The sequence below is a fragment of the Mirounga angustirostris genome, unplaced genomic scaffold (assembly GCF_029215605.1).
Source record: "Mirounga angustirostris isolate CCGP_5_RB_7025 unplaced genomic scaffold, mMirAng1.0.hap1 SCAF_148, whole genome shotgun sequence".
NCBI classification, from domain to species: domain Eukaryota; kingdom Metazoa; phylum Chordata; class Mammalia; order Carnivora; family Phocidae; genus Mirounga; species Mirounga angustirostris.
Genome location: NW_026991856.1, coordinates 952 through 14,276, shown reverse-complemented (window position 1 = coordinate 14,276; position 13,325 = coordinate 952). Strand labels below are relative to the sequence as shown.

The 13,325-nt window shown below is 39.7% G+C and overlaps 1 protein-coding gene across 1 annotated transcript; it reads left to right on the top strand.

Moving 5' to 3' along the window:
• Positions 1-409: 409 nt before the first annotated feature.
• LOC135363378 (rho GTPase-activating protein 20-like) lies at positions 410-12,835 on the top strand. The gene is made up of 6 exons (XM_064583930.1): positions 410-1,956; positions 3,341-3,502; positions 5,008-5,117; positions 5,649-5,838; positions 7,487-7,598; positions 8,532-12,835. Exons 1-6 carry the CDS (start codon positions 1,915-1,917, stop codon positions 8,663-8,665), a joined length of 750 nt encoding a protein of 249 aa, XP_064440000.1. The 5' UTR covers positions 410-1,914; the 3' UTR covers positions 8,666-12,835.
• Positions 12,836-13,325: the final 490 nt, after the last annotated feature.

Genomic DNA, 13,325 nt, shown 5'->3' with positions numbered 1-13,325 from the left:
CTCCTTCTAAGTTATTTCTGAGAGAACTCTGGTTTCTATGTGTTTCTGTTTCTTTGTGTTTTTTTTAAACTTTTATTTATTTACTTGACTGAGAGAGTCACAGCGAGAGAGGGAACACAAGCAGGGGGAGTGGGAGAGGGAGAAGCAGGCTTCCCGCTGAGCAGGGAGCCCGATGTAGGGCTGATCCCAGCACCCTGGGATTATGACCTGAGCCGAACGCAGACGCTTAACCGACTGAGCCACCCAGGCGCCCCTGGTTTCTACGTATTTTTATCAACTCTGAATTTTTCTGAGAAGTCCTTCCCATTTTTTCTTAGATCCAAGGTCTGTATACAAAATGTGATTTCTAACTATGCCCTATGGATAAGAGCACCCCATTCTTGTCTTTTTGTGTTACAGATTTGTCTTGTACAATTTCTCATTGAAAATTGCCTCAGGATATTTGGAGAAGACATCACTTCCCTCTTGGGCGAGAACTCAATGAGTCGTGGTAACAGCGAGAAGGCTGCAGGTACCGGGAGTAATTTAATTGGCTTTAGTGAGAAGCAGACAGCAATGTTGCCAGGGGTCATGGGAGATGTTCTGGAGCCCAGAGCATCGCCAGGGCAAGGATTTCCATGTGCTCCTTCTTCCGAAGGCTGGCTCACTGGTCAGGGGACGTTCCACACTGTTGTGAGACCAAAGAAAGGACAAGATGAGATGTCTGACTTAAAGAAGTTTCTAGTGTAGATCATAAGGGCATTAGGACACTTCATGGTATGCTACAGTGTTTGGGAATTTTTTCTAACAAAATTCTAAATGGGTTCTATATATATATATATACACACACATATATATATAACATCATACATATATATGTAGTTATATATACATAATATATAATTAGATACTTATTCTATATAAATATATAATCATAATATATATATTTATGTATATAAGATGTGCTCTGGTTGAAGCCAGAGCAAGGGGCCTTTCTTCCCCTCCCTCCTCTTTCGGCTCAGGGGCTCTTGAGGCACCACAGGAATCCAGTGCCCTTTGAAACGGGTTGAAAAGAACTGGCATCATTGAGAAAAAAGGACTTGACTTGATGTCAAACAACCTCTCCAGAGTGTAAATTCCTATGCCCCCATTTACCAGGTATATTATATTTGGCCAGTTATTCCAGCTCAGCATCAGTTTATTCATCTCTAAAATGTAGATAAAAATAATGTCTAAATCTTAGAATTGTGGTAAACACTCTATAAGATGATGGATGTAATCCAAGAAAAACCCATTAATAGGAGTAGCAGAACTGCTCCTGACACCAGAGGTAGTATGATTTGAGCCTAGCTAATCACAGCTACCTGGCAGCAGTCCACCTTAGAAGGTAGACTTTCGATTCAGAACCTGGAGACACGTATCATCAATCCCTCCATATTTCTGACATTTCTTGGTTTTATGATGCTTACCACATTGCTTTGAGGAAATCTATAGGAAAATACAAGTCATTAGGAATTAAGATGAGCCTGGAGCACATGGGTGGCTCAGTTGTTAAGCGTCTGCCTTCAGCTCAGGTCATGATCCGGGGGTCCTGGAATCGACCCCCGCGTTGGGCTCCCTGCTCTGAGGGAAGCCTGCTTCTCCCTCTCCCCCTCCCCCTGCTTGTGTTCCCTCTCTCGTTGTCTCTCTCCCTCTGTCAAAATATGAATAAAATCTATAAAAAAAAAAAAAAAAAAAGGAAAAAGAAGGTTCAGCGTATTACACAACAACTACTACTACTAGTACTCTCTCTTCTTCTTAGACTCCGGCCGGAAGACTGTGAAAAGCCATTTTTTCAGAGACAGGGCCTTTTGGTGGGGCTCCCGCACTTGCCAGCTCACCCAGTGCACAGCCCCACCTTCCGCAAAGCCAGGACAGCTCTTTGGAGTTTCCCTCATGGATATCTGTGATAAAGACAACCTGCCCTTTCCAATTCTGGTAGGTCATCTCCTTTTGGTCTTCTATAGCCCTCCTGAGGAGCGGAAACTGAAAGGCCAAGCGTCCTCATCCAAATCTATCCCCAAATGGAGACGTCATTACATAGTCCCTGGCTTTGGAAGAGGAGCTCTGTTACTGTTATTTCAAAGAACAGAATCTGATTTAGGTCCAGCAGACTCATGAGGCAAATACAAAAGGAAAAGACATTCTTGTCCATTCCACTTCTGTCTTGTTTCCACAAAGACCCATGGAGGCCTGTTCAGATGAGTCAAAATGGACTCTGTGTATGTGAATCTCTGAGAGTCCACCTCATCTTCACACTCTCCCTTCATTGCCTTCCTCCTCACATGAGTCTCAAGTCTCCTTCAGCAGAGTCTACTCAGTCTAACAACTGCAAACATCTGACACGAGCATAGACTCATCCTCTGGCAAATAGGAATCTGTTAATCCTAACAGAGTATGTCAAATGAAAGCCACAGAGTTTGGCCGGTGTTATCTCAAACTGCTGTAGTGAATTGTCAGTGTGTACATTCACTGAGTATTCGGTATCTCTGCAAGTACTGTACAGGATGTAGGGAACGTTCCGCTAGCTATGAAGAAATATATCACCTTAGCTAGCATGTTACCTGCTAGCTACTACCCCAGGTCCATGCATCACAGCAAATTTAGGGGCTAGCTAGGATTATCATCCTCCGCACTGCCTAAACGAATCAGAAAAGCCTCAGTACAGGATGCGTGTGCCCCAGCTCACACAATAGATAAGTAGCATAATAGACTTCAGATCCGTTGGATTCCCTGAGTCCAGCCCTTATTAAGATTCTACACAGCAGGGAGAGGACATGAAGATACAGCAAAAGACAATGAAAGACTCATGAGAAGGGAGGGTAATCAGAGAAGGAGAAGAGAGTTCCTGAGCCTGACTTTAAAAGAGGGAAGGAAATAGAACAAGTAGGAAAGGAGTATACAGTCACTTAAAGAGAAATAAACAAATGGGAAATGAGTATTTCCTAAATAGACTTCCATACTTGGGGAAGAGCATCTATGTAGGGAATAATGAGAAAGAAATGCTAAAGTAGGAAACAGATGGTGATTCCCCAAAGGCTTTGAAGCAGAGAAGTTTGATTTAAAAGTGGAAACTCAGTGGAAAGGAAAATCTGATTAAAAGAAGTGTTTAAAATGTTTCAGTGTATGACTGTAAAATAGATATTTCGGTAGAAAGTATATAGAGAGACACTGAAAAAAAAAAACAATCTAAATTGACTTTAGTCCTTCCAGCTCAAAAACAGTGTACCATTACATTCCCCTCCTCTTTCAAAACGGAGGCAAGCTTGTGCTCTGCGTTTGTGGATATGAGATGCCATATACTTTTCTTTTCTTCCTACAGGATATGCTTTCCTTTATTAATCAAAAAGGGCCACTCACAGAAGGCGTCTTCCGCAAATCAGCCAATATAAAATCCTGCAGAGTCCTAAAGAAAAAACTAAATTCTGGGGTCAAAGTGAACCCGTACAGCGAATCTGTTCATGTGGTCGCATCCGTCTTCAAGGTAGGGAAGGTTCTAGCATTATCCACACGTGAGTAACTGAAGCTATGATTGGTGTCCTTCATCATGACTGCTCAAGAACTGTAATGGACATAACAGATTAAGAACCTGACAAGCTGAAAATGCTTGACAAAATCAAAATTTAAGGAAGCTACTTTAGGAGTTAAAAGCCCCATGTGTTAGAAATACTTTCTGTTTTCACTACACACCGCCCTCCCCACCTCCACTCCTGAAGACTCCATGCAAAATACTAATACTGAAATGACTACTAGTCATGATAATAAATTTCAAAATACGCACTGACACAAACACACTGTTTACCGAAACAGACATCCTCACCACCCTGCTAATGATGGCAAAGTTTCCAAAAGAAATGGAGCAGGGAAAAAATTTAATCCATCCACCTTGGCACTAATTAACAGCTCTGAACAACCCTATGTTAATGTAGTAATGAGTACAGTCTTTGAATCTCAGTCACATTTGGTCTTCCCTTGTCCCCCGTTAATGTTCGAAGATGTGATAAATAGCAAATGACTTAGGTAACCACTCCTACTCTGGGGCCATAGTGATATCCAGTAGTAATATACATGTAGGCATTGGGAGACAGGAGAAGAATGATGATACACTAGGTAGCAAGATGAGCGTTGCCCTCTGTAAGGTGCACACATGGAATCGATTTTTTAGCAAGAGTTAGGAGGTTCCTTCCTGATTCTGTGTTATCAGCACCAACTAGGAAGAGGGTGTGCACTTGTGGGTATGGTGCTTAGACATTTCTAAAGTTTTCTCTTCCTGAAGTTGACGGATCTTGGTGGAGAATCAGACTCTGCAACCTTGGCCTTGATAATATCATGGCAAACTAACTGGACAATTGTCCTAAACTAGAAATGAATCTATCCTCAGGACCACAGTGAGTCTGCCATTAGACTCTCGACTTTTAGACAGTTAAGAAAAGGAAGAATGAAGCAATTGTGAGAGTAGCTTTCTTCCAGGGAGCACACCTACCCCGAGTGAGAAGACCTAGTTCTTTCCTAATATGTGTGCAAGAGCCCACCTGTTTGTGTTTTGATTGTTTCAGGACTTTTCTTGCTAGAATTAAGAGCTAGCACCTTGTCTAAAACAAGCAACATGGGTATGTGTATTTCTGTCCAGGAAGCTAATAGGATTTAGGATGGTCTATAGCCAGACCCTGTCAGTTTGTGGTACTTTGCAAAAAAAAAAGCACTCACACAAAATAAGTTCCAGATGATAGAAGGGAGCTTTATCTTCATTTCCACCACAGGCTAAGCTCTGCTTTTATGCCTCTAAGTTTTAGCGGGAGAAAATCCAAGCACCTGCTCCTGCGTGAGCAAGTCAATGGAAAGTCGAAGCCGAGCTCCGTGTGGGTCCCAGTTTGGGTATCTGTGAAGGAAGTGGGGGCTGAACTGAATTTTTTAACTACATATTTTCTCTGGAATATTTCCAATAAATATTTTCTATAATATATATACATATTTTTTTATCTCCATAAGGACTTTCTTAGAAATATCCAAGGAAGTATATTTTTATCCGATCTCTATGACAAATGGCTCAGTGTTATTGATCAAGGCAACAAAGAGGAGAAGATAACTGCAGCCCAGAGGTAATGATGCCATAATTACTCTACTCTGGTCACATCTCCAAAATACACCCAACATACTATCAGGAAAACATTGGCTTACGTTTTGCAGCTTTGCCTACTAAAATCATGACCAACGCCAAAGAGTTTCAATTCTTCACACCCATGGGGTCCAGCTTCAGAATAGAGGCATGCTTTAGGGCTATTATTGTTCTTCTCCTGATCTTATTAATGTGGACTCCTTGGCCATTTTACCCCTTCTGGATCCATGAAACTGGTAGACGAAATTCCCTGGTCCAAGACAGATGCTAGAGCATTGACTTCCAGGGCTATGACCTTAAAAGTCTGTGAAACATTTAACTAAGCAGAGAAGTTGTTATCTGGCTCAGGAACTGAATTCAGTGCAACAATTTTGTATACCTTCATGCCTGGAACTCTGCTAGAGCGGGTTGTGTGCTAGATATACAAGGATGTATCCTGTTCCCTGTCTCTGTTTTTCCAACCTCTTAAGTGGAATTACTTGCCTAATTTAAAAGTGTGTTTTTCTGACCTTAGGCTTTTAGGCCAGCTGCCAAGAGCAAATGTTGTTCTCTTGCGATACCTTTTTGGAGTGCTATACAACATTGAGCTACATTCCTCATCCAATCAGATGACAGCTTATAATTTATCCGTTTGTATAGCCCCAAGTGTTCTTTACCCACCTGATTCCGGCAGCTTGGAATTGGAAGACAACTTGATAAGAAAGGTAATGAGAGCTCTCATTTTTGTCCCCCAGGGGGTAGAATCCCTACTTTGAACCAGACAAGTGCAGTAGTAACTCTGACGGATGGAACTTTGTGAAGTGCACATTTTCATTAGGCCCCTGTGGAGTGGCAGAGTTCTTTATCCTACTCTGGCGGGGTCTGGGAAGGGGTGTCGTTAAACGGGAAACTCGGAGCAGTCGAGTCACTTCTTCCCCCTCCAGGAGACTAAACACTAGACTGACTAAACGAGAGAGAGAAGAGTCGTGTGATACGATAGGAAAGAACCTGGGCTTTGGAACTTCACCAGTCAAGGTTCAACTCTCAGCCTAATCCCTGAGGGACTCGTAACCTTGGGCAAAGCCATGGTTTCCTCACTACACAATGGCGACAACAGCCAGCTCCTCCGGTCATCACTGGCACATCCTGGGTGGCTTGGGCAATATGAGCCCCCATGCCTCCAAACACATTGGCCTTCCTCTGCCAATTGTGGCTCATCTAGAAAAGTACTCGGCTACTATTTCACCTCTGCTACGTCATATGGAAACTAGCAAGAGATTCCAGAATATCCTAATAAGATGACAGGTCTTCCCCAAGCTCACCCAGAGAGAGCCAGCATGAGGCAAAGCAATGCGTGAGAAGGGACTGAAGTTAGACAGACAGATACGTTTTCTCTCCAGCTGTGTGGGTTTTCCCTCACAACACCACCAAAATCCCTGCTTCCCAACTTTATGATACTTCTTCATTTAAGAAATGGTTTTCTTAAGTTGTCGTTCATACTTTATAAAGTTTCATAAGATGGTATACATCAGTTACAGCTCAGTAAAACTGGAAACAAAATTTAAAAGCAAAAAATAAATAAACTTTAATAAGGTAGGCTACTTTGAAAATTATCCTAGTTTTATTTATTTTTTTGATATGTATTTATTTGAGAGAGGGAAAGAGAGAGTGTGAGAGGGGCAGGGGCAGAAGAAGAGGGAGAGGGAGAGGGAGAAGCCCAAGCCGATTCCCTGCTGAGCACGGAGCCCAAAGTTGGCTCCATGTGGAGCTGGATCTCACCACCATGAGATTGTGATCTGAGCCGAAATCAAGAGTCAGACGCTCAACTGATGGGCCCCCAAATTTATCCTAGGCTTAAAGATGTAACCACTGATCCCAAAATGTTAGCTCTTAACCTAGGCCACGCATTATAACTTTAGCCCACGGATGAGCAGTATTTTAAAATGTATACCCAAAGTACACGGGAAAGTATCACTCTTTCTAAGTTATTTCTGAGAGAACTCTGGTTTCTATGTGTTTTTGTTTTTTTGGTTTTTTCTTAAGCTTTTATTTATTTACTTGACTGAGAGAGACACAGCGAGAGAGGGAACACAAGCAGGGGGAGTGGGAGAGGGAGAAGCAGGGTTCCCGCTGAGCAGGGAGCGTGATGTAGGGCTGATCCCAGCACCCTGCTTTCATGACCTGAGCCGAAGGCAGACGCTTTACCGACTGAGCCACCCAGGTGCCCCTGGTTTCTACGTATTTTTATCAAGTCTGAATTTTACTGGGAAGTCCTTCCCATTTTTTCTTAGATCCAAGGTCTGTATAGAAAATGTGATTTATAACTATGCCCTATGGAAAAGAGCACCCCATTCTTGTCTTTTTGTGTTACAGATTTCTCTTGTACAATTTCTCATTGAAAATTGCCTCAGGATATTTGGAGAAGACATCACTTCCCTCTTTGGCGAGAACTCAATGAGTCGTGGTAACAGCGAGAAGGCTGCAGGTACCGGGAGTAATTTAATTGGCTTTAGTGAGAAGCAGACAGCAAGGTTGCCAGGGGTCATGGGAGATGCTTAGACAGAGCTGTTCTGGAGCCCAGAGCATCGCCAGGGCAAGGATTTCCATGGGCTCCTTCTTCCGAAGGCTGGCTCACAGGTCAAGGGAGGTTCCACACTGTTGTGAGACCAAAGAAAGGATAAGATGAGGTCTCTAACTTCAAGAAGTTTCTAGTGTAGATCATAAGGGCATTAGGACTCATCATGGTATGCTACAGTGTTTGGGAATTTCTCTAACCAAATTTGAATGGGTGCCATATATATATGTCATATCATACATATATGTTTAGTTATATATATAATATATAATTAGAAATTTAGAATATCTAATTTTTAAACACAATGTGTATAGTTATGTATATTAGATGTGCTCTGGTTGAAGCCAGAGCAAGTGGCCTTTCTTCCCCTCCCTCCTCTTTTGGCTCAGGGGCTCTTGAGGCACCACAGGATTCCAGTGTCCTTTGAACTGGGTTGAAAAGAACTGGCATCAGTTCTTTCTCTCTAAAATTGTGGATAAAAATATTGTCTAAATCTTAGAATTGTTGTAAAGATTAAATAAGGTGATGGATGTAAAATAAATTTCAAAAAAAAGCCATTAATAGGACTAGGAGAAGTGCCCCTGAGACTAGAGCTAGTATATTTGAGCCTAGCTAATCACAGCTAACTCGTAGCAGTCCACCTTATAATAGACTTTCGATTCAGAACTTGGAGACACATCTCATCAATCCCTCTATATTTTTGACATTTCTTGGTTTTATGACGGTTTTGTCATTGCTTTGAGGAAATCTTTAGGAAAATACATGTCATCAGGAATTAAGATAAATCTAGTGTAATGTCTGAGAATATGCTTATATAAGACAACTGTTTATTTTTCATTTCAGTAGTGTCAGGAAATCCACCTCTTGAATCCAAGCCAGTGAGAGTGAGAGTGATTTACAAAAAGGCACAACGGCAGAATGATACGAAGACCCCATCTGGCATGGTTCCACCCAGCTACTTGTCTACAGTTTTCTAAGTCACTGAAGAGTACCATCTACATAATGACACTTGACTCTTCCGTTTTCTTTAGTTCCTATAAAATAGAAAATAAAATGAACTGTTTTTCCAATGAATGAAAAATGAGCCCCTTCCAAGGAACTTGCTCATCCCATTAGAATTTTTCTTTTGCCTCATCTCATATTATCCATATTGAGGAAATCTTCCCACAAAGTATCTCCTCTGTCTTCAATACCTACCATCTCATATTATGTACTTTGTTGCATTGTAGTGTATTGCATATTTTTATACTGATGCAATAAAAGTAATTCCATCACTCAGTGGGTTAGACAACCATTTTACTTGTTTATGATTCATATCAACACTTCAGTGGAGGCTCATCTGAGCAGTTCTGGTCTCAGCTGAGGTCACTTGAGCACCTGCAGTCAGCTGGCAGCTCATCTGGAGCTAACCTAGGAGTCTGTTTATTGGTGTTGGCTCTCAGCTGGTCCCCATGTCTTCAACGAGCTAGCCTGTCCTGCATATGGTGGAGGAAGAGTTGCCAGAAGCAAGAAAGGCTTTTCAAGAGTTAATGTGGGAGAGGACTGTGCAAAGCACCATGCCAAAGACAGTGATTTACAAGACAAGGAGGCATTCATTATTTATTAAGACCACACATGATAATCAAAGCTCAAGGCAGCACCACTACTACACACATCCTTTTATTCATCGGCTTTTAATCCTCAGTGGATTATAATCAGCATTTCCTAAAAGGCATTCAAAGTGTGGTAGGAAGTATCTTTGAAATAGTAACTGATTTTTTACCTCAGGTATTCTTTGCCTCTATCCTTGTCCCGGTCTTAAGCTGTCTTACGGACAACTAAATCACTTCCTCAGGGAATAGAAGCTATAGGAGAATATGAGGAAAAGGGAGCCCTTTGTTGCTTATGAGTTTTAAAAATTTAGCTTTCTAGGAAACAAAACTTACTCATGGCATAGAGTAGAAGATTTAGGTGGAAATCTCATGGGAAAAGCCCAAAATCATTAGGTACATGGGACATCTGCCCCTTTTCCTGGATAGAAGCCAAAAGAAAGCAGGAAGGCCTCACAGAATAGCTAATTGACTTGTCTAAGAAAGACGGGGCCCCTGTGGGTCCACATAGAGTTTCTTATACCTCAGCATGGAACAGATCAGTAAGAAAAGTATTCCCATCAATTCCAGAATAGTATGGAAGAACTACAGAGAGCCACCAGGTTTGAAAGACATGTCTCAACAACAGTAGTACTGACCAATTCCCCAGGACCAGAGAACAGTGAGGACATCTCAGCAGATGCTAGTATACATCAATGACCCAAAGCAGCAGATAAGTGCCACCTCGCCATTTCATAGCCTTCTAACTCCCTGGCACTAGAAGACTCCAGAACATAGACACACTCCTGGGGGAAATTAAGAGATCCTGAATTTCTACCAATCTGGGAACAGAGAATCAAACTAGACACCAAGCGAGCTATTTAAAAACACAGAATTGGACATTTATTACATATGTCAATGTATACATTGAGGTTGGTATCAATATATATAGAATATATGATCCAAGCACAGTTTTCCTAGAAAGGGTTCCCTGGTCAAATAGGTTAGGGAAATTCTGTATTTTCCTTTTGAAGTCAAATGCTCCAGTTTTTTCCACACTTATTTGACATTGCTTGGCCCTTTTGGAGTAACCCCATTAATTAATGATCCTGGGAACATACATTAATAAACATCGCTCTGAATTTATTTCTTCTTAACTCACAGATTTTACCATTTCACTCACCTGCTAAGAAGCCATCAATAGATCTTTGAATTTTTTTTTTTTTCAGAAAAAAATGTCCTTTTTTAGATCCTCCACAATGCAACCTGCTCTAGTAATCAATTTTGTCTTCACTCTTTCCCATTGTAGATCCTTTGCTTTAGCTAGGTCAGAAACGTTACTGGCCCCTGAATAAGTCACACTCACTTTTCTAACTATAATCCTCACCTCTCCTTGGTCTCTACGTTTCCACCCACTAACTAGGTAGCCATCTGGGTTCTCCACTCCCAGAATTTCACAAAGCCTTCCTGATCTCAAATTAATTGTTCTTTACATGAGCGCTTGCCCCTACTAGACATTGGCTCGTATGCTGCTTTGCACCGTCGGGAATTATGCCAGTGTGTTCATACATTATTCAGCAAATCCAAATTCCTGTGGTAAACAACTGTATCTTGTGTTAGTTTTATATTACTTTTAATGCCTGGCTAAATTTCTACTCAAAAAAATATGAATGAATATGTTCAATTTTCGAAGGGTGTAGAGATTTTATACACATTGGTAGCAACTGCAAGTTTTAAAACTGAAGAGGTAGAATACAGCACATATGGAATTTCAATGGGTGGCAATAAGACATCATCAGTTTGACCAATTTTTTTAGATATGACTTCACAGCCTTATTCACAAGTTCTGGGATATATTATTTTTATTCATTATGTAAAAAATCTGATATCGGTGTGATGCATTTGGGAATAATTGCATTTTTGTATTAAATTTCTTCTAAATATCAACAATCCAGAATAAAAGGGGCAAAAAAACATGGCTGGGCAATGCATCTGTGAGTTTTTAAGCCAAGGAAGATATTAAAAAAAAAAAAAATTGAAAAGAAGAGGAGCTAGAAATACCAGAAGGTAAAGAAAAGCTGAAATTGAACTTATTTGTCAATGGCAACTCAAGAGATTCCTGACCTAGGAAAATGGTTAATAAATGTTAGTATTTCCTTCAGGAGACTCAAGCATAATGTCTCCTTGAGAATAACAATTTATTTCTTAAATTTGAGGAAAAGATCCTAGGAACTCTGATAAACTGTAAAAGAACTTAATTGCCTAATCTAGAATGAATAAAAGGCAATTAGACATTCTGATATTGGCCTTTACCGTACCTGGGAGTAAGATGTGTGTAGTCATCAGTCAATCTGCACTTAGTGATGTAGTTAAGGTTAAACATCTCCAGAAGTAAAATAAAGGTACTTAGAATGACTCTCCTATTTTATTCCAGAAAGAAAGCGACTCACAGGCTACCAATATCAGCAAATTAATATCATGGATGGTTGGGATTAATTACCATGATAAATTAAGTGGGATATATATATAATCACTCAATGTTTATTCCACAAAAGCAACATGTAAGAATTTGGTGAATGGAATATATATTAGTACAAGAAGCCACTTCTTTTCAGAGAGCACTGAACGATGCCTTTTATATTTTTCTGTAATTCTTTCTATGCTTAAGCCGAATGGGCCAGTAATACTCTGAAGATTTATAGTGGATGGTGACTCTATTTTCCAGTTTTGTTTTGTTTTACTTACCCACAACATAATTGGTGCTAAGAAAAAATTGGCTTCCTTATGGTCCTTGGCCTAAATGTCAGTATTAATTTAGTTGGCTTAATCTTTAAAAAATGGTATCATTCCTTTGTCAAATAAAAGAAACAACTAGAAAACCAAACTGTCAAAGGAAAGTTGTAATTTCCTAAAATGGAAAAAGCGAAACTGCTTTGTAAGAATGGGAGTTTTTCCAAAATGTAAAAATATAAAACTAGTTGGGAAAGAAAAAACAAAACAACACCGTCTTCAGGATAGTGATTACCTCTGTGGAAGGAAAGAATGGGATTGAGTAAAGGGGGTAAAAAGAAACTCCAAGCACACATATATTAATTTAATTTCTTGAAAGATTTAAAAATGCTAACATTTCACCACGTGCTTTACACTTCTTAAGAAAATGTTAGAGGTGACTTTATTACATAAATATCCACAACATACCCATGCATACACACACACACACACAATTTGTATATATAAACATACAAAACATTGTTAAATGAATAAGTAAACTACAGAAATTCTTATCATTCAGCAATTTTATCTTTTTACCATAGGTTTTGTGATTCCTCTGTATGGATGACCTGGTTCACTCCGTCTAGTATTCCATTATATGATAATGCATTTATGTGTGTACACATCTACCTTGATCAAACTTTCTAGAGGCTTGCCTAGTTTATTAGCTTTCAAAGAAATAGATTTTAAAAATCATCTCCATTAATGTTTTTTCCTAGGTTATTAATTTGTGTTTTGCTTTTACCATTCTATTGCTTCAACTTTCTTACTGTTTTCACTTCTTCATCTAGCTTCTTGGATTAAATGCTAGCTCATTTAAATTTAGTAAATATATTTAATAAGACTATTCATAACTTCTAAGTACTGCTTTATCTATATCTCACAAATTTTTCATATTTTAGTTTGTTGATAAAACCATTACAGTTTATGATTCTCTTTGTGAAGTATTTTTTCACTTACTCATTGTTTAAGCTTTTGTTTTTTTCAGATTTTCTAACCTATAGGATTTTAATTACTAGTGGTAGTAGTTAATTTCTAAATAAATTACATAGTAATTAGATAATATGGTTTGAATAACTATGACTTTTTGTGACTGAGAGTATACAGTTAATTTTATACATATCTAATGTGTTGCATGCATGCTTTAGGAGAATGTGTATCCTCTGTTGTGTTGTCTTTTGGGTGCAGGCATATGTAAATTCACAATTATGTCCTATGCGTTCCTCAGATTCTCTGTATATTCTCCAAATATGTGGTTTCTGAAAGAGGTGTTAAATTTTGCCATTATGCTTACATG